This window comes from Lithobates pipiens, unplaced genomic scaffold (genome assembly GCF_037356315.1).
Source record: "Lithobates pipiens isolate NorthernLeopardFrog02 unplaced genomic scaffold, aLitPip1_a1.2 Scaffold_16, whole genome shotgun sequence".
Taxonomy (NCBI): Eukaryota; Metazoa; Chordata; class Amphibia; order Anura; family Ranidae; genus Lithobates; species Lithobates pipiens.
The window spans coordinates 236997420-237019094 of record NW_027507748.1 but is presented as its reverse complement, the minus strand read 5'-3'; the positions used below and the strand labels follow the sequence as shown (position 1 = coordinate 237019094).

Below are 21675 nucleotides of genomic sequence, written 5' to 3'. Positions count from 1 at the left end.
TGAAAATTGATCTGGGCAGGAAGGTGTTTAAGTGCCCAGTAAGCAAGTGGTTAAAATGATAAACTGATTGTTTTTGTCAGTGGGCAAACGTACAGAATCAGCGGGGGATCATATACTTTTTTTTTCCCCCTCATGACGCTGTTTGACAACTGTAAGTGTCTGCAGTGCCGTACATGTATCACTTGTCTTTGGCCGGAGCAGCTGCATGCACATGGTAAATCTTTAGTGGCCATCCAATGAAAAGAAGATTGCCATGGTAGCTAAAGTAGAGAGAGATAGTGCTGAACTGTCAGTGCTTGTGAAGGGCAAACAATGAAGTCTACCATAATGTGTAAGGATGCTCACCATAATGGCACATTAGGAGAGGAAAATCTCCCTGCCTATGGTGGTATAGTTCTGATTTTAATAAGAGTATTGTTGCACCAGAATCATGTGAGCGTATGTTTGTTCTTGTTGTTGTCTGTATATAGAGGTTGCATGAGGCTGATCTGAAAAGAGATCCTTGTATTTTTCCAGCTTATGAAAAAATAAATTTTGTAAATGCATTGCACATACCTTGCTGCTTGTAGTGCGGCTTTAACCTTAGCGGCTTCAATGTTGCTTTCTTCTATTTCTATCATAAGTGTCTTTCATTTAATATATTTCAGATACAATATGATATCCAAAAGGAATTACAGAGACTGCCAAGCAAATGGAACTTGGAGTAATGAAGTCCCTGTATGTGAAGGTAAAACCAGACATTCTGGGGTGTAAAAATATGGGTCTAATAGAAATAACAGCCCGTTTGACTGTTTAAAACCAGTCAATGATAAACTTTCCTACCTATTTACTTATTCTAGAAGAATGGATTAAAAAGGTCAATGTTGATTGAGAGTTTAGTTCAGTTTTACAGTAAAGTTTCTCAAAGTTTTAACTTTGTACACTTTAGTATATAGTCAGTTTGGTTTTCATATACAAGACTGTAATATGTATAAATGTCCATACAGGTATGTACCTGGAAATTGTTTTTCCCTTTTTGAATTTTTTTTTTTTACTGTAACATTGAATTAAAGTAGGTGTACTGTGTGTAGTTATTCAATTTTTACTTTGCATTTTCCCATACTTTGTTTCTTAGAGAGTAACTCCACTATTTTTTAGGAAAAAAAAATTCCCTCTGGGTGATCTGTGTACATTGCAAAGATTTTAACAATCTTTATTGTAGATTCCTACCTTCTGTTATTCTGAAGAAATAGATGTTCGTTAGTCTGTGTCCATGTACTAAGTGAATCTGTGGTTTTATAATTCTCACTGAGATGCTGCACCTGCAGGGCTCTTAGGAAAGTGACAGGGTCTGCATCCCCTTTAGATCTGATTTCCCTTTGGGAGTATCTCGCCAAAAATGACATTTTTATGTTGCAGGGGATGCCAAAAATCTGACTGGTAGCAGTGGGAAAATCTTTAAACCACACAAGCAGGAAATTGCATTTCTGGGGGGCATTCTGTACACCAAATAAAAATAAATATGTGGCACTAACTGCAGTAAGGAAAGGTGAGTGGTCAAGCTGAATAAAATAAATAAACAAAAGAATCAGCATTGTAACATCACCAGACTGAGTAAATGATATCATATGATAAAAGAAACCAATAATCAAACATAACCAAAATAGCTCTAGAAATGCATAGGAGTGGATAGCGATCACAAAGCAAAATAATTAACCAAAAATCATATAAAGGGAGAAAAAAAAATTGCATATAATGCCAAAGTCTTCACATAAAGTGCAAGGAATGGATAGTAATCACATAGAATGCATGGGAGTGGATAACAATCACAAAACGGAACAATTAACCAAAAAAAAAAAAAACACGCATGGAGTGAAAAAAGTTGCATAAAATCGCATAAAATGCCAAACTCTTCACATAAAGTGCAAGTAGGATCCAATAAGAATAGAAAGGTCTAAATTGCATAAAGGTGCAAACAAAACCATAAATAACATAAAAAACACATAAAATGCACAGAAATCGCTAAGGTGAAAAATCGCATGAAATGCTAAATAATAAAAGTTCATGTAAAAAAAAAAGGAAAAGGTGCAAAGTCCAAGTGCAGTAAAGTGCAAATGTGAATGTACTGAATCTTCATCAAACAGTTCATATAAAAGACGTAAAGTGCATGTGTAGAAAGTGATCAATTTCAGATTCCTTCAATCCAATCAGCAGCAATCCGTGGAGTGTCACACATTTCCCCCAGCCTCTTACCTCCAAAGGAGACCCCTAGGGTCAGAATGAGCCTGTAATCTGAAGGCAATGGAAAGCCAGCAGTCGATTGATCTCCTCCGATCGTCACAGCACACGACGGATCTCTAGTGGGTAACTTCAAACTCAGCAGATGAGGTGAAGGCATGTGAAGAAGAAAAGCATCCCCATTGTTCAGTAGTTTAAAACAAATTTAATAGGTAAAAAAATATATGTTTACATCAAAAGTATAGGTAAAACAGTACTGAACACAGTACTTCCTGGTCTCGGCCGTGATAGGAAGTGATGACACCCGACTCCTTTCTGGCGCGTTGCATCACTGCTCACGTGATTTCAAAGTCCCTTTGATGACCCTTTGATTAAGTCATGTGAGCAGTGATGCAACGCGTCAGCGAGGAGTCAGGTGTCATCACTTCCTGTCACGGCCGAGACCAGGAAGTACTGTGTTCAGTGCTGTTTTACCTATACTTTTGATGTAAGCATATATATTTTTTTACCTATTAAATTTGTTTTAAACTACTGAACAATGGGGATGCTTTTCTTCTTCACATGCCTTCACCTCATCTGCTGAGTTTGAAGTTACCCACTAGAGATCCGTCGTGTGCTGTGACGATCGGAGGAGATCAATCGGCTGCTGGCTTTCCATTGCCTTCAGATTACAGGCTCATTCTGACCCTAGGGGTCTCCTTTGGAGGTAAGAGGCTGGGGGAAATCTGTGACACTCCACGGATTGCTGCTGATTGGATTGAAGGAATCTGAAATCGATCACTTTCTACACATGCACTTTACGTCTTTTATATGAACAGTTTGATGAAGATTAAGTACATTCACATTTGCACTTTACTGCACTGATTGGACTTTGCACCTTTTCCTTTTTTTTTACATTGACTTTTATTATTTTGCATTTCATGCGATTTCTTTCACCTTGGCGGTTTCTGTGCATTTTATGTGTTTTTTTTATGTTATTTATGGTTTTGTTTGCACCTTTATGCACTTTAGACCTTCCTATTCTTATTGGATCCCTATTGCACTTTATGTGAAGTGTTTGGCATTTTATGTGACTTTTTTCACTCTATGCATTTTTTTTGGGTTAATTGTTCCGTATTGTCATTGTTATCCACTCTCATGCATTCTATGTGATTGCTATCCATTCATTGTACCTTATGTGAAGACTTTGGCATTATATGCGCTTTTTTTGTGCAATTTTTTTTCTCACTTTATGTGATTTTTGGTTAATTACTTTGCTTTGTGATTGCTATCCAGTCCTATGCATTTCTAGAGCTATATTGGTTACATTTGATTATTGGTTTCTTTTATCATATGGATTTAGTCAGTCTGGTGATGTTACACTGCTGATTCTTTTGTTTATTTTATTTAGCTTGACCACTCACCTTTCCTTAGGGCCGGTTCACACAGCGATGCGAGGCGACACGGCTCGCCTCGCCTCGCTCCCGCAAGTCGCCCCCGTTCAGTACTATGGAACCGTTCTGAGAGGAGCGACTCGAGTCGCTCCGACTCAGAAAAAAGGTTCCTGTACTACTTCTGGGCGACTTCGGGGGCGACTTGCATTGACTTCTAAACAGAAGTCCTCTGCAAGTCGCCGCTGAGATCCCCGCAGGTCGCGGCGAGGCAAGTCGGAGACGCCTCGCCGCGCCTTGCTGTGTGAACCGGCCCTTACTGTAGTTAGTGCCACATATTTATTTTTATTTGATTGCTTTTTTGTGTGGGAACACTTTTTTATGTTTGGCAGCTTCTGTTGGTCTGCATGGATTTGCTTTAGCTGTTGACTTTGGTTTTGCACGTTGGTCTGCCTTTAGTTTACTTTATTCTGTACACCAACTGTGTACAGAAGGCCTCCAGGTAGCCATATTGCATGTTACAGAAAATTACAATGCTGCAGTTTTAAAAGGAAAGGTAATTAATAACCTTAAATTTACAATCTGACTTAAGTCAGATATATACATAAAAACAAAAAAAAAACACATATAAATATATATATATATATATATATATATATATATATATATATATATATATATATAAAAATATTATATTGTAAGTAGAGGATCAGCTCTCCCGGCAAACCGTTGTATAGGGATTGGAAGGGCTCTCACAAAGCGGTCCACTACGACTCTCTCCACGATTTGGGCTGGGGTGGCAACCTCTGGCTGTAACCAGATCCATGTGAGATGAATGAGGTCATACAATGAGGTTGGTCCACCTTAAAGGGGTTGTAAAGTAAAAATTTTTATTTTTTTAAAATAACAAACATGTCATACTTACCTCCACTGTGCAGCTCGTTTTGCACAGAGTGGCCCCGAACCTGCTCTTCTGGGGTCCCTCAGCGGCTGTCTCTGCTTCCTCCCGCAGGTGCTTCTCACGTTAATGCGAGCTCCCTCGCATTGGTGAGAAGCACTGCGGGCGCGCTCCCGTGATACAGCCGGCGGCTATAGCCGCTCGCTGTATCACAAGGCCCCGCCCCCGGCGCGCTGCGTCATTGGATGTGATTGACAGCAGTGCGAGCCAATGGCTGCGCTGCTTTCAATCCATCCACTCCAGCCAATCAGCGGTCAGGCTGAGCGGCGAAGAGGACGGCGGGGGCGAGCGCGGGATTTTCGAGGGGTCAGGTAAGTAAAACGGGGGGGCTGGGGGCGCCGGCAGTGTCAGATGTTTTTTCACCTTAATGCATAGAATGCATTAAGGTGAAAAAACATTTACCTTTACAACCCCTTTAAATTGCCAAGCATGGACGGGCTGAGCTCTCACAGCCATTGTTATGCCAAGGCGGGCCAGAATCAAATTTTTCAGAGTTTTATATTGCTGGGCCTCAGCAGCATTCAGATCAAAATAGGCCTTCTGTGGGTCCCCGGTCAAAAAAGGGGTCAAGGACCTCAGCCCATTGGTACTGGGGTAGCCCTTTACGCCCTGCCCTCTTCTCAAAAACTGTGAGGAAAGCCTCCACGTTATCCTTGGCCATCATTTTTCTGCAGTGCAGCCTGCACTCGATTGCGTAATACTGCAACATTGTCCACATGTAGAACCTTGTCAGTCAGGGACTGTACCTGACTCTGTATGAGCTTTTTGAACTCCTGCTTCTGCATGGCCGCTTGGGTAGCAGTTGTTGGTCTGTGCATGCTTGTACCAGCTGTTTGATTATTTCCTCCATTCTCTTAACAGTATACTGGTACCAGTGAATTAAGAAACCCCCCCCCCCCCCAAAAAAAAAAAATGCTGCTGCAAGAGGTACAGTCTGTGGGTCTTGTGCCTGCATTCTCCACCAATTGTAGGGGATCAGACTCAATGCAGGGACAAACTCACAGTATCTTTAGGAAAACATCATGTTTAATCCACAGGATACTCCCAAACAGAACAAAAAGGGCATCCTGCCATTAATCAAACAAAAATAACCTTTGCTCTACTGAGCCTTATTGTGTCCATAGTCTGACCAGTCCTTGGTTTTGTAGTAAGTGTCCTTACAAATGCAAATACTTTATATCCAAAGTAAGGGAATAAGAAGCCATGCTCTTAGTTGCCTCTTCACATGGAGACTAGGGATGAGCCGAACACCCCCCGGTTCGGTTCGCACCAGAACTTTCGAACGGACCCCAAATTCGAACGAACTTTAGAACCCCATTGAAGTCTATGGGACTCGAACGTTCGAAATGAAAAGTGCTAATTTTAACGGCTAATATGCAAGATACTGTCCTAAAAAGGGTTTGGGGACCTGGCTCCTGCCCCAGGGGACATGGGTCAATGCCTAAAATATTTTTTAAAAATGGCCGTTTTGGCGGGAGCACTGATTTTAATGACGATTAAAGTGAAAAAAAAGTGAAATATTCCTTTAAATATGGTGCCTGGGGGGTGTCTGTAGTATGCCTGTGAAGTGCCACGTGTTTCCCGTGTTTAGAACAGTCCCTGCACAAAATGACATTAAATGGAAATAACACCATTTAAAACTGCTTGCGGTTTTAATGTTATATCTGGTTCCTGCAATATGGTTGAAAATCATTGAGAAAAATGGCATGGGTAGCCCTCCCTGCCCATTACCAGCCCCTTTAGGTCTTGTACGCATATTAAGGGGAACCCCGTACCCATATTAAAAAAAGGAAATGCGTGTGGCCCCCAGGCCCTATATACTCAGAACAGCAGTATACAGGCGGTGCAAACAAGACAGGGACTGTGTAGGTTTGTTGTGTTAAGTTGAATCTGTTTGTAATTTTCAACTGGTACATTTTTAAAGTGTAGCTCCAGTCAAAAAAACAATTTTTAAGCTTTTTGGAAAACATAGGGAAGGGTTATCACCCCTGTATAATTTGTTTTGTCGTCCATCTTTTTTCATCTCACTTGCTGTTGTCTCCTTCCGTTTGCAAGTAGGAGATGTTTGTAAATTGGATGTTTGAAAGTAGGGGCCTGCCCTATATGCTCTGCAGAAATGGCGGAACAAGGTGTTGGTTTTGCCACAACATTGTTAGCCCTCAAAGTGACTCTTGGTGGGCGCTGGAGCACCCTGCTGTGAACGATTATATCAAGAATTGTAATTACATGCCATTGTTGAACAGTGGTAGAAAAATTGACCTTTGGTGGTTGTGGTGCTGGTGCCACAACACTATAAGTCCTCACCGTTACTCTGGGTGGGCACAGGAAGGGGCCCTCCTGTGAAATATTATATCAAGAATTGTAATTACATGTCCCTGTTAAACAGGGGCAGAAAAATTGGGCCTTAGGCACTGGTGCTGGTGCCACCACACTGCAACCTCTGCCATATACTCTAGTTTTATTGCAGGAATTAGCCCTGCTGCAAAGCATTGCATCAAAAATTGTAATTAAACGCCCCTGTTAAACAGGGGCAGAAAAATTGGGCCTTAGGCACTGGTGCTGGTGCACCCACACTGCAACCTCTCCCATATACTCTTGTTTGATTGCAGGAATTAGCCCTGCTGCAAAGCATTGCATCAAAAATTGTACTTAAACGCCCCTGTTAAACAGGGGCAGAAAAATTGGGCCTTAGGCATCACCCAGAACCAGAAATGTTCTTCCAACATATCAGCGGAGGAGGAAGAGGATAGACAATCAACATAACAGGACAGTCACTCAGCATCAGCATAGGCAGTCTTGAGGGGATGTGATATTTAAAAAAAAAATTATTCTGTTACATCAGCTTCAGGTGCTTGGTAGCTGTGGGTGATCCAAGACTGATTCATCTTGATGAAGGTCAGTCGATCAACTGATTCGGTGGACAGGCGCACCCTGTGATCGGTAACAAAGCCACCAGCAGCACTGAAGGTGCGTTCCGAAAGAACGCTGGATGCAGGACAGGCCAGTAGCTCAATTGCATACTGTGCAAGCTCTGGCCAGTGATCCATCCTCAAGACCCAGTAAGCCAGAGGATTTTCGGTGGGAAAGGTGTCCAAGTCTGGCCTTGCCCCTAGGTATTCCTGCACCATGTAAATCAGACGCTGGCGATGGGTGCTGGAACCGATCATACCTTGGGGCTGCGGACTAAAAAATTGTCTGAAAGCATCAGTCAGACGGCCACCTTCTTCACCGCTCCTTCTGACCGATGCCTCAGCAACACGTTGTCCAGGACCAGGAGTTTGTAACCTCCCAGTCTCTGGGAACGCGTTGCACAGACCTTTCTGCAAGGCCTCCCGGAGATGTCTCATCCTCTGCTCCCTCTGCGATGGCAAGATAAGGTCGGCAACCTTACCCTTGTACCGTGGATCAAGGAGAGTGGCCAGCCAGTAATGGTCCCTCTCCTTGATCCGAAGAATACGAGGATCCTTCCGCAGGCTTTGCAGGATCAGGGAGGCCATGCAGCGTAGGTTAGCTGAGGCATTCGGTCCGGAGTCCTCTGGGTCACTAAGGACAACATGATCCGCAGCTACCTCCTCCCAGCCACGTACAAGTCCACGTGTTTCTTGGGACTGTAAATCATCCCTACAAGACTGCTGCTGATGCTGAGTGCCAGCCTCCACCTCCATGCTGACACAATCATCCTCCTCCTCCTCTTCCTCCTCCTCATCCTCTTCCTGTGTGATGGGTGGCACAGCAGGAACACTGTCTGGATAAAGGGGGCCTTGAGAGGCAAGGAAGTCCTCCTCTTCCTGCCTCTGTTCTGCCTCAAGTGGTGGACAAGAGGTACAGTGTCACTGATGCATGCACTGTCACTGCTCACCATCCTTGTGGCCTCCTCAAACGGTGACAGGACAGTGCATGCATCCCTGATCATGCCCCACTGGCGTGGTGAGAAAAAACCGAGCTCCCCTGACCCTGTCCTGGTGCCGTAGTCGCACAGGTACTCATTGATGGCCCTCTGCTGCGTGTGCAGCCGCTGCAGCATGGCCAACGTTGAGTTCCACCTGGTGGGCATGTCACATATAAGGCGGTTCTTGGGCAGGTTCAACTCCTTTTGGAGCTCAGCCAGCCGAGCACAGGCATTAAATGATCGGTGGAAATGCACACAGACTTTCCTGGCCTGCTTCAGGACATCCTGTAAGCCGGGGTACCTGCCCAAGAACCGCTGCACCACCAGGTTAAGGACGTGAGCTACACAGGGCACATGGGTCAGTTGTCCCTGTCGGAGGGCGGAGAGGAGGTTGGTGCCATTGTCACAAACCACCATTCCTGGCTTAAGCTGGCGTGGCATCAACCACCTCTCGGCCTGCCCCTGCAGAGCTGACAAAACATCCGCCCCAGTGTGGCTCCTGTCCCCCAAACAAACCAGCGCAAGTACGGCATGGCATCGTTTTGCCTGCGTACTTGCGTAGCCCCTGGAACGCCTACGAAGCACCGCTGGTTCTGAGGACAGAGCACTGGAAGGGGCCATGGAGGAAGAAGAAGAGGAGGGGGTGGAGGAGAGAGGTGTGTCACAACCAATAGTAGCATTTTGGAGGCGTGGTGGCGGAACAACCTCCAACACTACTGCACCTTGTCCTCCATCCTTCCCAGCTGCCAGAAGAGTGACCCAATGGGCCGTGAAAGACAGGTAACGTCCCTGTCCATGCCTGCTGGACCATGAGTCAGCGGTAATATGCACCTTACCGCTGACCGCCCTGCCCAGCGAGGCAAGGACATTGCCTTCCACATGCCGGTAGAGAGCCGGAATCGCCTTCCGTGAGAAAAAGTGGCGTTTGGGGACCTGCCACTGAGGAACCGCACATTGTACAAACTCACGGAAGGGGGCCGAGTCTACCAACTGAAAAGGCAGCAGTTGAAGTGCTAGCAATTTAGCCAAGCTAGCATTCAACCGCTGGGCATGTGAATGGCTGGGAGTGAACTTCTTTCGCCGGTCCAGCAGCTGGGGCAGGGACATTTGCCTGCTATAATCGGACGTGGGTGTACCGCTAGTAGAGTTCCCGGAAGCACTTGGCTGTGACACACCTAATTCTACACCTTCATTCCTCTCAGAGCAGGTTTCAGAGAGGGCTGAAGGTCTAGTGGGGTTGGAGATGCCAGCTGATGAGGAGCAAGGAGAGGTCCGCTTTGTTCTTTGGTGTGGGTCTTTGAGGTACGCTTGCCAATGAGCTGCATGGCAGGTCAACATATGTCTGGTCAAGCATGTGGTGCCCAAGCGGCTGATGTTTTGGCCACGCAAGATACGCTTGAGACATATGTTGCAAATAGCAGCGGTGCGATCTGATGCACTCGTCTCAAAAAAGGCCCACACCAAAGAACTTTTAGAATAACACGCAGAGGCAGCGCCCTGCACAGGCGGAGCTCTGCGGTGTGATTCAGTCGGTGTGCTGCCCCTAAGCTGGCCCCCGGAGGGCATCCTGCCTCGTTGGACATGTGCCGCCTCCTCCTCCTCTCTCCTTCCAGGCACCCACGTGGAGTCAGTGCCCTCATCATCCCCTCCCTCTTCATTGCTGTAGCAAACCTGGCAGTATGCTGCAGCTTGTGGAACATGACTGCCAGATTGCTGTCCTTCTTGAGCATCCCCTCTCTCTGCGCTTACGCTACTGCCTTCCTCTAGCTGAGTGTCATCATCAGAGCCCACAAAACACTGGGCATCCTCCTGGAGCATGTACCCAACACTGTGCTCAAAGAGTTCAGGAGACTCCTCAGGAGGACGTGGTGGGTCTAGTCACTGATGATGACATTGAGAGGAGGGAAGACAATGCGTTGGCAGCTGCTTTGCTAGTACCCTGAGACTGGGTGAGAGAGGATGGGGAGGATGAAGAGGGCTTGGTCATCCACTCTACCAAGTCGTTGGCATGTTGCGGCTCAACATGTCCAGCTGCCGAAAAGAAGGACAAGTGTGTCCCATGGCCACGTGCTGATGACAATGCACCGCGTCCACGAACAGCACTGTTGTCTCTAGACACAGAGCCTGCTTGCCCTCTTTTATCGGCTCGTGCCTGTCTGCCTCTCCTTGCTGGCCTTCCAGATATGGTAATGGCCTGAAGGGAGTTGGGTAAAAAAGCAGTTGGGTAGTGTATATTGTGCTAGAGGCACACAACACCCACTAACTCCTGCAGATGCCTTTATTATAGAACACCAGAGATAAAGGGGTATATACAGATGTATACTGTGCTGTGCTGGAGGCACACACAACTTCCAATAACTCCTGCAGATGGCAAGTGGGCTCAAAAAGAGAAGAGCTATGTAGGTGGATATAGCGGTATGTACTGGGTACAGAGCACGCAGACAGCACACACTATCTCCTAACACTACTGACTGCAAGCTCTATTATAAAAGATAGATCACTATATAGGTGAGGTGAATATAGCGGTGTATACTGCGGTCAGGGCACGCAGACAACAACCACTACACAACAGCAAGATCGAAAATCGTCCGAAAACGATCGGTGTGTACTGTGTTGAAGGTACACAGAACACCCACTAACTCCTGCAGATGCCTTTATTATAGAACACCAGAGATAAAGGGGTATATACAGATGTATACTGTGCTGTGCTGGAGGCACACGCAACTTCCAATAACTCCTGCAGATGGCAAGTGGGCTCAAATAGAGAACAGCTATGTAGGTGGATATAGCGGTATGTACTGGGTACAGAGCACGCAGACAGCACGCACTATCTCCTAACACTACTGACTGCAAGCTCTATTATAAAAGATAGATCACTAGCTATATAGGTGAGGTGAATATAGCGGTGTATACTGCGGTCAGGGCACGCAGACAATAACCACTACACAACAGCAAGATCGAAAATCGGCCGAAAACGATCGGTGTGCACTGTGTTGAAGGTACACAGAACACCCACTGCTTCAGCCGCTAACACACTACACAAGGCCGCCGCGCTGGCGGCCTTATATAGTGTGGGGCGTGCACTACACAGCCTGAGCTATGATTGGCCACAGACATCCTGCCTGTGGCCAATCATGGCTCTACTCGCTGCTGGCGCTGCGATTGGCCAAGCATGCGGGGTCACAGTGCATGCTTGGCCAATCATGAGCCAGCAATGCACTGCGCCATCGCAGTGCATTGTGGGCCGTGAGCGCCACACGAATTTGGCGCGAACGGACCAAAATGTTCGGACTTCGCCGAACGGACGAACAGCCAATGTTCGAGTCGAACGTACGTTCGACTCGAACGCGAAGCTCATCCCTAATGGAGACACACACAGGACAGCAGGCTGGAAATGTTGTCTAAAACTTAAATAAATAAATACCAGCAGACAAGTATTTGGATAATAAAGGCCGCGGTTGTTTATTATTGGTTTCAAATGTTTAGAAATACATTTATTCAATCAAATTCATATATTCCATATAAGCTTAAAGCTAACCTAGCCACTATGGATCAGGCTGCAAAAACACAATTCCCAAAAGGCAGGTGGAACTAAGACCACCTGACCACAGAGCTCCCAACCCGTGGCCAATTCCACGCAAGAGCTTAAGTCTACATTACAAATGTGTAAACCTATATCGGATAAATGTACTCCATCCTTCCTGTAAAGACTCTTAATACCTCCCTCCAATTCCGTATGTCTAAAAAAAAAAATACCTAGGTTTTACAAGAGTTTTGACACCGCCCTGTTAACACGTCTCCTGATTTTCTCAAAGGGGTGCACAGAGGGAGGGGCAAGCCAGCCCAGTCTTTGCACGATCTCCGAAAAAATCACTATAGTGTTGGGAAAAGTCAATTGAATTTTTTGTAAGTCATCCCTAATTCTAAAAATAATATCCGTTTTTTGTTTGCCAATATTATTCCCCCCAAGATGTATAATTAAAAGATCAGGTGGGGGAAAATGCAGAAGAAGCTGTGAAAATTCCCTTTTAAATCAGACCATAACATATCTCTCCTCCCACTCCAAAAAAACCTTACATTTATTTACATTCAAACCTAAATTAACAGAGTAAATTCTGTGCTGAGCTCTGATATGCGCCCAATAGATGAAGGAATGTCCAATAACCCAAACAATGCAGATTTTATCTGAAACAAATCAAAAGATTATGTTAGGACGAATATACAAATACAAATATACAAATACAAATACCTATCTGATTTCCATCTACCGAGCTTCTTTATTGAGTTAACATCTAAACCTAATCTCGTAGCTTCAGTCGCTGCTCCAGCCCTAAATGAATGAGACGTGAGCTGTTACTGGTCTAAATTTAAAACTTTTAGGCATTTTTTAAAAACCCATATGAATTGGTACTTAGTAAGGGGTAAACCCAATTCATGTATAAAAAATTTTGAAACTCCAGGGGGCCTGACCAATAAATATTGGTTTACTAAATGAACTGGACAAATGCTAAAACTAACGCAATTGTTCAAATATATCCAGTTACCTTTGCCCAATTGGTCTGTTTTTGATCTACTATCCAAAATCCTAAGTGACCTACTAGAAATAAGAACCTCTGATTTTATATGAAAAAATAGCTTGAAAAAGCATTGATTCGAAAGCCGAAAAACAAACCTTATCCGTAACTGAGCAAAGTTAATTTGCCCAAAACCTAGGTTTGCGTGAATCAATTCTAAAAATATCTTTCTTATAGCCTTTCAAAGCCTGTTTGACAGAATAGTATTGTATACAGGAAGGCATGTTAAGCTTTAAGAAAAAATAAATAAATACCAGACAAAGTCTTATGTACATAAGACCACAGATAATACTGTGCAAATAAAAAAAAAATAAGAAATTGTAACATTACATTTTTGGAAAAGGAACCTATCAGTTCATGATTCAGAGTTAAAAAATTCAAGTATAAAAACCAGGCCGATTGATATCCAGCCCAGGTCGAAGGAGCCAAAGAATTAATTTATACATTCAGAAATGGGCCTCAAACCAGGTCCCATAAATTGGGTGGACATGACAGTCCCATTCGGTCTGCCTCCGGGAATAGCTGGAAGAAACGCTCCACCTGTAGATGAGCATCCGCCAAATCATTGTCCTTACCAGGTACATGAATAGCTTTCAACCAAATGTTCAAGCTCAAACATTTTAAAATCATATGTCTTAAAAGGACAATGACAGGCGGAGACTTTGATGTTAAGCAGTTGATAGCGTACATAACCCCTTTATTATCTGTTCTTATCAGAATCCTCTTATTTTTGAAAAAATAACCCCAAATTTCAATGGCTACAATAATGGGAAATAATTCTAATAGAACTATGTTCTTTAAATAACCCTTTACTTGCCAAGATGTAACCCAACGTTCCGCACACATAGCTCTTCCATTGAAATGATAAAGGAACTGCAGCCAAACTGTCAAGTCTTCTTTCATATCACTGGATAAATGAATATGACAAAAAATGTGATTTTAAACCAGATATGAAAAGATATAGCCTTCTGGGAAAAATTCTTCCCACCGGCATAACTCTAGTAGCAAATGCTAAAAGACCTAAGAGAGACTGCATTTCCTTAAGACAAACTTTCTTTTTTCTAATTAAAATTAACAATAGCGATACCTAAAAACTCCAGATAGGTTGAAGGCCAAATTATTTTCTTATGCGCCAGAGGGATACCAAAGTGACAACAATGTTAAAAAAAAATGTAATAAATTAAAACAATCAGGGGAATCGGGGGGGGGATAAAAGAAACCACCCATTCTATAAATGATGAAAAAGAATCAAACTAAAAGCAAGACAGAGAGCAACCCATTGGCAAACATTTATCGAAATAAAAGTTACCATTAAAGAAAAAACCAAGGGGATTAAAGCATACAGGGTTAATTGGAAGAAGGCAAAACACTGATTTGACATCCGCTTTAGCCATCATAGCTCCTTTACCCAAACATCTAAGCTTCTTAAGGGCATCTTCAAAAGAGGCATAAGGAACTGATGATATACTATCATCAATTTTATTATTTGAGAGAATTACCTTTTGGGAAATGATAAATGATGTACTAATCTAAAGGATTTGTTTTATTTTTTTGGAACAATACCTAGTGGAGAAATCCTAAAATCATTAAAAGGAGGGGAACTAAATAGACCTGCTACCCTACCTTCTGAAATTTCAACATTAAGTTTTTGATAAAACTATGTTGTGAAATTATTCTACTGATTTCAAATTACTAACCAAACTGCATCCCTGTCCAGAAAAAAACATCCCTAAAGCCTTCAATGAGAAGCTGAGCCTTCAACCTGTCTGGAAATAGCTTGAGCCATGGGAGCATATTTTGTAGGATCACTGGCATTGACGCTTTTTTGAAAACACCCTGACAGCTGATTTTCTGCGGACATCTTTTTAAAACATTTGGACACTGAATGAGTGCCGGTGCAGAAAGCACTCTCATGTCTGTATTTGGATGAATTTGGCCATCTACACTGGCTGTCATTAAAATTGAAGCAGATTCCTTTTTTATATCCGGAATTGCTTGTGACTTGCGGATTCACGATTTGTTTGGTATTAATAGGTCTTTGGGGTATAAAAAGATTTAGCCAGAGGCTAATATACTTAACTCCCCATTTTAATTTAGGATGAATGGATCCTTTCTAACTAAATGCTTTGTCATAATTATACCAAGCAACTCCACCAAAGTTTTTAAAAGCTTCAATAATAATGTCAAGGTGTTGGAACAATCCCGCACTTATTTCAGGAAATTTTTCACACAAAACTCCTGAAAATATACAAAAAGCCTGTAACAAATTGTTAAAAGATTTTTGTACAGGTCTATGTCTATCATCATCTTTTTTGTCTGTTTTGTTAATAAAAATCTTTAGCAGATGGAAGTAAAGGGAGAATTTCAAACTCCCTCCGCCAAACTTTTTATTTGATTAAAATCGACAAATGATAGCCTAGCGGGGTAGCCTCACATGGAGTAGACTCCTTTAAACAAGTCTCAGGCAAATTTTGCGATTTAGCAATATTAGAAGAAGAAAAACCTAAATCTGAATTAATTGGAGGAGCTTGGGCGCAATTAGTAAAAATACCACTAGATGGCGACCAAACGCCAAGAGCTGAAATATCATTAGCCAAAACAGCACAATTTTGTACAGGCTGATTTTCATTACTATTACCTGCATTTAGTTATTCTGTTAATCTAGATCACATCTCAGCTATGTTAGGAAGTAAAATGCTAGATGATGACTCACTCATACCTTGCTGCTCAGAAGGACCCAATATAGTAGTAGAACTTTGGGCGTTCCTATCAACAGATGATTCATTCGTAGGTGAGACTATAGCAGGCCTGACTGCAGGCCCTTCGCTTCAGGGCACTATATGTTGCCCTGAAGACAGCTGTGCTTGCTGTGAAGAAGCCCGTTCTAATGATTCAGATCCGCTCTCCATCCCGCCTCTAGTACCGCCCTTAGCCATGACCACTGAGCTGCTTCTGAACGCTCCTCTTCTTCGTTGAGCTTCTCTAGGCCTGCTGACTGACACACCTCTAGCGCCGCCCGTCGCTCCTCTGCTATGGTCCTGAGAAGGACCAGCTCTTTTTGAAACAGCAGAGCAAGGCGGGGAAGGGGAGTAATCATGGCGCTGAATGCGCGCCGCTTCACTTAAGCGAGTGGGGGTGGCGCCTCTATGTCGTCATCCCGGCTCCTCCTCCACGATCTCTGCATCAACTTCCTCCTGGCGCTGTGCGGGCTCCTGGGCTCTTATGACTTGCCGCTCTTCTGTGGCCGATGCTAGCCCAGGATCATTGCTGCTAGTTGCGGCTCCCACCAGAGCCTCTTGACACGAAGAGCGTGGTAAGTCTAAGCACTGGTGGATCCAGGCTTCCCCACCATTCTCACCAGCCCGCTCTATTAGCCACCGTGGGAGACACATCTTCTGGCCTCAGAAGAGACTACTTGTTCAGGGAAATAATACCCCAGGACAGATCACCACAGCTCCTCTTCTGAGGCGAATGAGCATGCTTAAAGTGGAGGGCCACCCTGAAAAAAAAATACATAAAAAATTTGAAAAAAAATCTGGAAAAAAAAAAGACTTTTTTTTTACTTACCAGAAATGCCAGTTGCTAGGCACATCGTCCTAATCTGCCTGTTCCTCCTCCGGAGATCTTCTGTCTTCTCTTCTCCGTGCGTCGTCTTCAGGGTAATGGGTTGCGCTGTGTTCTGGGAACTATGTCCCAGAACACAGAGCGCCCCATTCACAAAGCGCTGCGCGACTCGCGCATGCGCAGTAGGAAACGGGCAGTGAAGCCGCAAGGCTCCACTGCCTGTTTCCCTTAGCCAAAATGGCGGCGCCGAGACCCGAGAGCCGAGGGACGGGTCAGCCTCGGGCGGCTGACATCGCGGGCGCCCTGGACAGGTAAGTGTGCTTATTAAAAGTCAGCAGCTACAGTGTTTGCAGCTGTTGACTTTTAATTTCTTTTTTTTTTTTTAAACTGGCCCTCCTCTTTAACTACGGAACCCCTTTATAGCCCTAATGTTCCCCCTGAGAGCATCAGGCTCCCCAGGGGGAACTTGAAACTGACACTCCCGCCGCTCTCACATGAGGAAAAGGGGGGCAAGAAACTGCCTTCCCCCTTTTCCTGTCATTCTCTTCTGAGAGCTAGGACCAGCTGCCTGAACCAAGACCTGAAATGAAAACATTAAACTTCAGTCCATGGACTTGGGAGTCTGTCCCACCCAGATCTAACTTGGGGGGGTTGAGCAATTTGGGCAAACGGACTGTAAACTCTGGAGAGAGCATCCGCATTAGCTTGTTGGCTATCTGGTTCTAGGGATGCACCAATACCACTTTTTTGACACCGAGTACGAGTACCGATACTTGACATCATGTATTCTCCAATACCAATTACCGATACCTGATTTTGGTCATGTGACCATTTTTTTTTTTTTTTTTTTTTTTTTAATAATGAAAAATTACACATTTTCACCATAACAGGAATGAAAAGAAAACGTGTATTTGCTGGTCACAAAGCTGTTAAAGCGCAAATTGTACAGAATGCATTACAAATGCAAGCAAGTGATAACACTGTAAAATATCACCTTCATCCAAAAAACAAAATCATATCATCGATATTCAAATATAAACAAGTCAAAATAGCAGCCAGTAATAAACAGTTGATTACCTTTGATCGCATAAGGTAGTGATGCAGTAAAGTGGACTTTGCTCCATGTCAGAGAACCGTTTCTGCAAAGCACCAATGTATTCTTCATTGTTTTCACACCGTGGTCCTCATCCACTTATTTAGATAATAATCGCTGTAGCACAGTCACTGCAGGAATTACATCTGAGGAAAAAGAATCTGAACAACTCACATGCCGAGTCAACTCTTCAAAGGGAGCCAAGATGTTGATCATCTTTTCCATGAGATTCCACTGATTTGCAGTGATCGTTGCAGGCATGTGCTGACACATACTCCAATGGCCCGTTTTTTGCTCTATCAGAGACTGCAGCATGTAAAAAGTGCTGTTCAAGGGAGTCTGAACACCTTATTGAAGTATTTTAATGGGTTGACCAAGCCGAGAATATGCCAGGCTTGAATGTTTAAAGTGCCCAACTATTTTGCGCCCAACTCCCACAGTCTCCGTAATGCTGCGCTGTGATAAAAGCCCCCCTGAGACAGCCAGCTGCAGTGTATGTACCACACATAAAAGACTCTGAAGACCAGCATCTTGTACACCTGTTATCATATTTCTGCCATTATCATGGACTACCACATGGACAGAACTTTTGGGAATTGCCCAAGTGTCAAGCATTTCTTCTAGTATCCAATGAATGATGAATTGGTTAACTACTTCAGAATTTTTTTTAGCCCTGTCAGTGCCTGTCTTTCAGCAAATGTCTCCTAAATCGTGTAGGTTTAGGAGATATTTCTTGGACCTACAGGTAAGCCTTAATCTAGGCTTACCTGTAGGTCAAAGTGTGTTTACAACCACTTTAAGGTGGAGAGACTTACTTATTTCTGGCTTTTAAGTGCAATGCAAACGGATACCACTGCCAGCAAAATGTCAGCTGTCTGGAAGTTTTTTTAAAATTGATGAAACCAACAAACGCATTGCAGACTGCAAACTCTGTTCGGCCAAAATATCCAGAGGATACATTTTTTTTTTGTAAATATTACTAAACATGACAAAAAAAAACCCCTCATGATTTAGATCAAGGGCGTCCAAACTATGGCCCTCCAGTTGTTCAGGAACTACTATTCCCATCATGCCTGGCCATGTCTGTGAATGTCATAGTTGCAAACGTTGTAAAAAAAAAAGATAGGGACACTTTTTTGTCTTTAGGCAGAGTCCTATTATAATTAGGGGGGGCATTCATTTTAGGCATGGTGTAGTGGGGAAAGGAAAATGCATCCAGCCGAGTCCCTCCTTACACCTTTTATTAAAAAATAAAATAAAAAAAATAGTGTCCCATGATGTATATCATGGGACACTATATATTTTTTTATTTTTTAATAAAAGAATTGTCAAAAACTGTGTGTGTTTGTTTTTATTAGCTTGTGATACTTTTTTGGTAAATTGGTAGGAGTACGGTATACCTGATACTCATTCACATGGGGGGGGGGCAGGATCCCGTAAGAAGGGGGGGGCTTCTTATGAGGGGTTTCCAAAATTGTGATTAGCCCCCTGTCCTCAGACGCCCACAACCACCCCTGCTGGGCTGCATGCCCGAATAAGGGTCTGCTATGGATATTGGGTGGGGGGGGGGGGGGATCCTACACCGTGTTTTTTTGTTTTGTTTTTATTTATGCAAATGAGTAACATGAAACCCTTATTGCATGCGGTAAACGTTGATGGATTGATCCTTATAGTGTAGTAGGATATAGGACATAAGATCTTCTCCCTTGCCCCCCCCCCCCCCCCCGATGAACATGTGAATATATTAGACAATATATTAGACTAATTTAGTTAAAAAGGTGTGCAGCCTTAGTATTAGGAGGTAGACTTTATAAGCAATGTCCCAGTGTTAAGCCGAAGCCCAGGTATAAGAAAAATAAATGTATGGAAAGTACCAATAATCTCTACCTAATCAGACCAAATAAAAAAAGCAGTCATTTATGTGTTTGTTCTCACTCTAACTAGTCAAAATAAACAGCAACTTTAACTCTATTACACATTTATACGATAAAATTAAAAACCATACAGCATATGCGTTTTTACAAACTGAATAAATAAAGCAGTAAGTATGTAAGAAATTGTGCAATATTGGCAGAAATGCTATTTTTTTTTTCCTTCTCTTTTTGGAGACTGATTTTGAACACCTTAGGAGTTAAAGATTGTGTCCTCCAATGAAAGCTAGAAAGAAAAATACAATGTTGCCTATTGCCATATTTTGGATTATTCTTTAGGTTATCCTTTCTTACTGCCATTTGCTTACCACTTGCTACTCCTGAGCTGGTTCAGTATCTGTAGAGGTATAATCAGTAGATGAGGCTGTGCCTTTAAATATGCCTAGCGTTCAAACTCTGAGGCAGCAGCATATACCCGACATTTACCGAAAACCTGGGACACCAAACTGATGAATACTGTGTAGAGAATTTTGAGGGCATGGTTCTCAAAAGTTTTTGGGTGCCATAACTAGAAAAACGAATCCCCTAGGCAAAAGAGGCATACAACTCTTTACTTTTCACACTGGGACCACCAGTGTGTTAGTGCTAAAACGCTGTTCGTTTTAGCACTGTTTAAGCGGGAAGGGGTTAAAAGCGCCCGTCCTGCGGCAATTTCAATTTTTCAATGAATGGGTGGGGCGTTTTGGGAGCGCTGTATACGGTAAACTGCTCCAAAGATGCTTGCATGATTTTTAATAACGTCCCGGATGTGCACCGCCCCAGTGTGAAGGCACCCGGGCTTTCACATTTGGACGGCATGGGAGGCAGTTTTCAGGTGCTTTACAGGCGCTATTTCTAGCGCTAAAACACCTGAAAACAGCCTCAGTGTGAAAGAGGATGGTTAGTTCACCTATAGATAAAAAAACTGAGCTGCTTGAATATAGCTGAATAATGCCCTTGCTATAGGTGTAGGTCATTTGGGTACCTCCCAAAGCCTGCCTAAAAAAACTCTCAGATGGCATCATCCCATCTCGCCCTGTTGCTAGAACACTCAGCTGTTACTGGTCACTCCTATTATCACATGTGTGGTCCACTATCTCTTCTCACTGAGCTCAGGGTTCCTGCATCAGGGGAGAGAGAGCACTAGGTTTCAAAATATCTGGCAGTGTCTTAGCCACGTTCTAGTAACAAGGCGAAATGGGATGATCTCATTTCTGGATATTTTTTAGCCAGAGTTCAGGAGGTACAGTATGTAAATGGCCTACACTTATGATAGTGGCAGCATTTTTCTTGGTTCAAAGCTCGGTTTGTTTTTTATCTACAGATGGCCTTTCTCTGCATAGGTAGGTTTTTGGTAAAGGTATACTAACCCTTTTAATTAGCATCCCTTTTTTTGCACTCATTTGCAAAAAATGAAGGTTCATAATAAAAATGATTTAATTTAATAAAAAATAAATTAAATTGATCTGAGTTTCCAGGTCTCAGTTCAGTGTACTCCAATGTATTTGTATAAAAGATATCTTATATTTTTATATGAACTTGAGTAAAAACACTTTTTTTGTCTTGGTGGGTGAGATTCACCCTCTTTGTACCAGTGGCAATTGTCACCAGATCAGAAAGGTGGGGAAGTCCAAAACAGAAAGGATTTAGGCCCCTTTCACACTGACGTCCCGTTCAGGCCCGCCTGTCAGTTTTTCAGGCGGACCTGAACGGGTGCTCCATAGAGCTCTATGGAGCGTCGGATGTCAGCGGTGACATGTCCGCTGACATCCGACCCGCTCCGATCCGAAAAAGTGTGACGGAGGAAAAAGCTATTTTTCCATCCGTCTGCGGATCGGATCGGGTGACGACGGGCACTGCGGTCCGTCGTCATCCGATCTCCCATAGGGGAGAGCGGCGCTGTGACAGGTCAGTCCCTGCGCAGTGTGCAGAGACAGACCTGTCATCTCCCTGCTCAGCGGGGATCGGCGGAGTGATCCCCGCTGAGCAAACGGATATCCACGGGGCGGATCAGAACTGATCCGCCCCGTGTGAAAGGACCCTTAAGGATGTGGATAAAGGAATCCTCCCCGCTGAGACATTTGTATTCTGCCAGTGGAG

At 43.7% G+C, this 21675-nt stretch overlaps 1 protein-coding gene across 7 annotated transcripts in view; it reads left to right on the top strand.

Moving 5' to 3' along the window:
• LOC143982462 (membrane cofactor protein-like) overlaps nucleotides 1–21675 on the top strand; it is a 233715-nt gene that overhangs the window by 111769 nt on the left and 100271 nt on the right. For all 7 annotated transcript variants that reach the window (XM_077481196.1, XM_077481198.1, XM_077481192.1 and 4 more), the window contains one exon: nucleotides 648–727. In XM_077481196.1, coding sequence (XP_077337322.1) covers nucleotides 648–727 — 80 coding nt within the window. The remainder of the gene's footprint in view (nucleotides 1–647; nucleotides 728–21675) is intronic.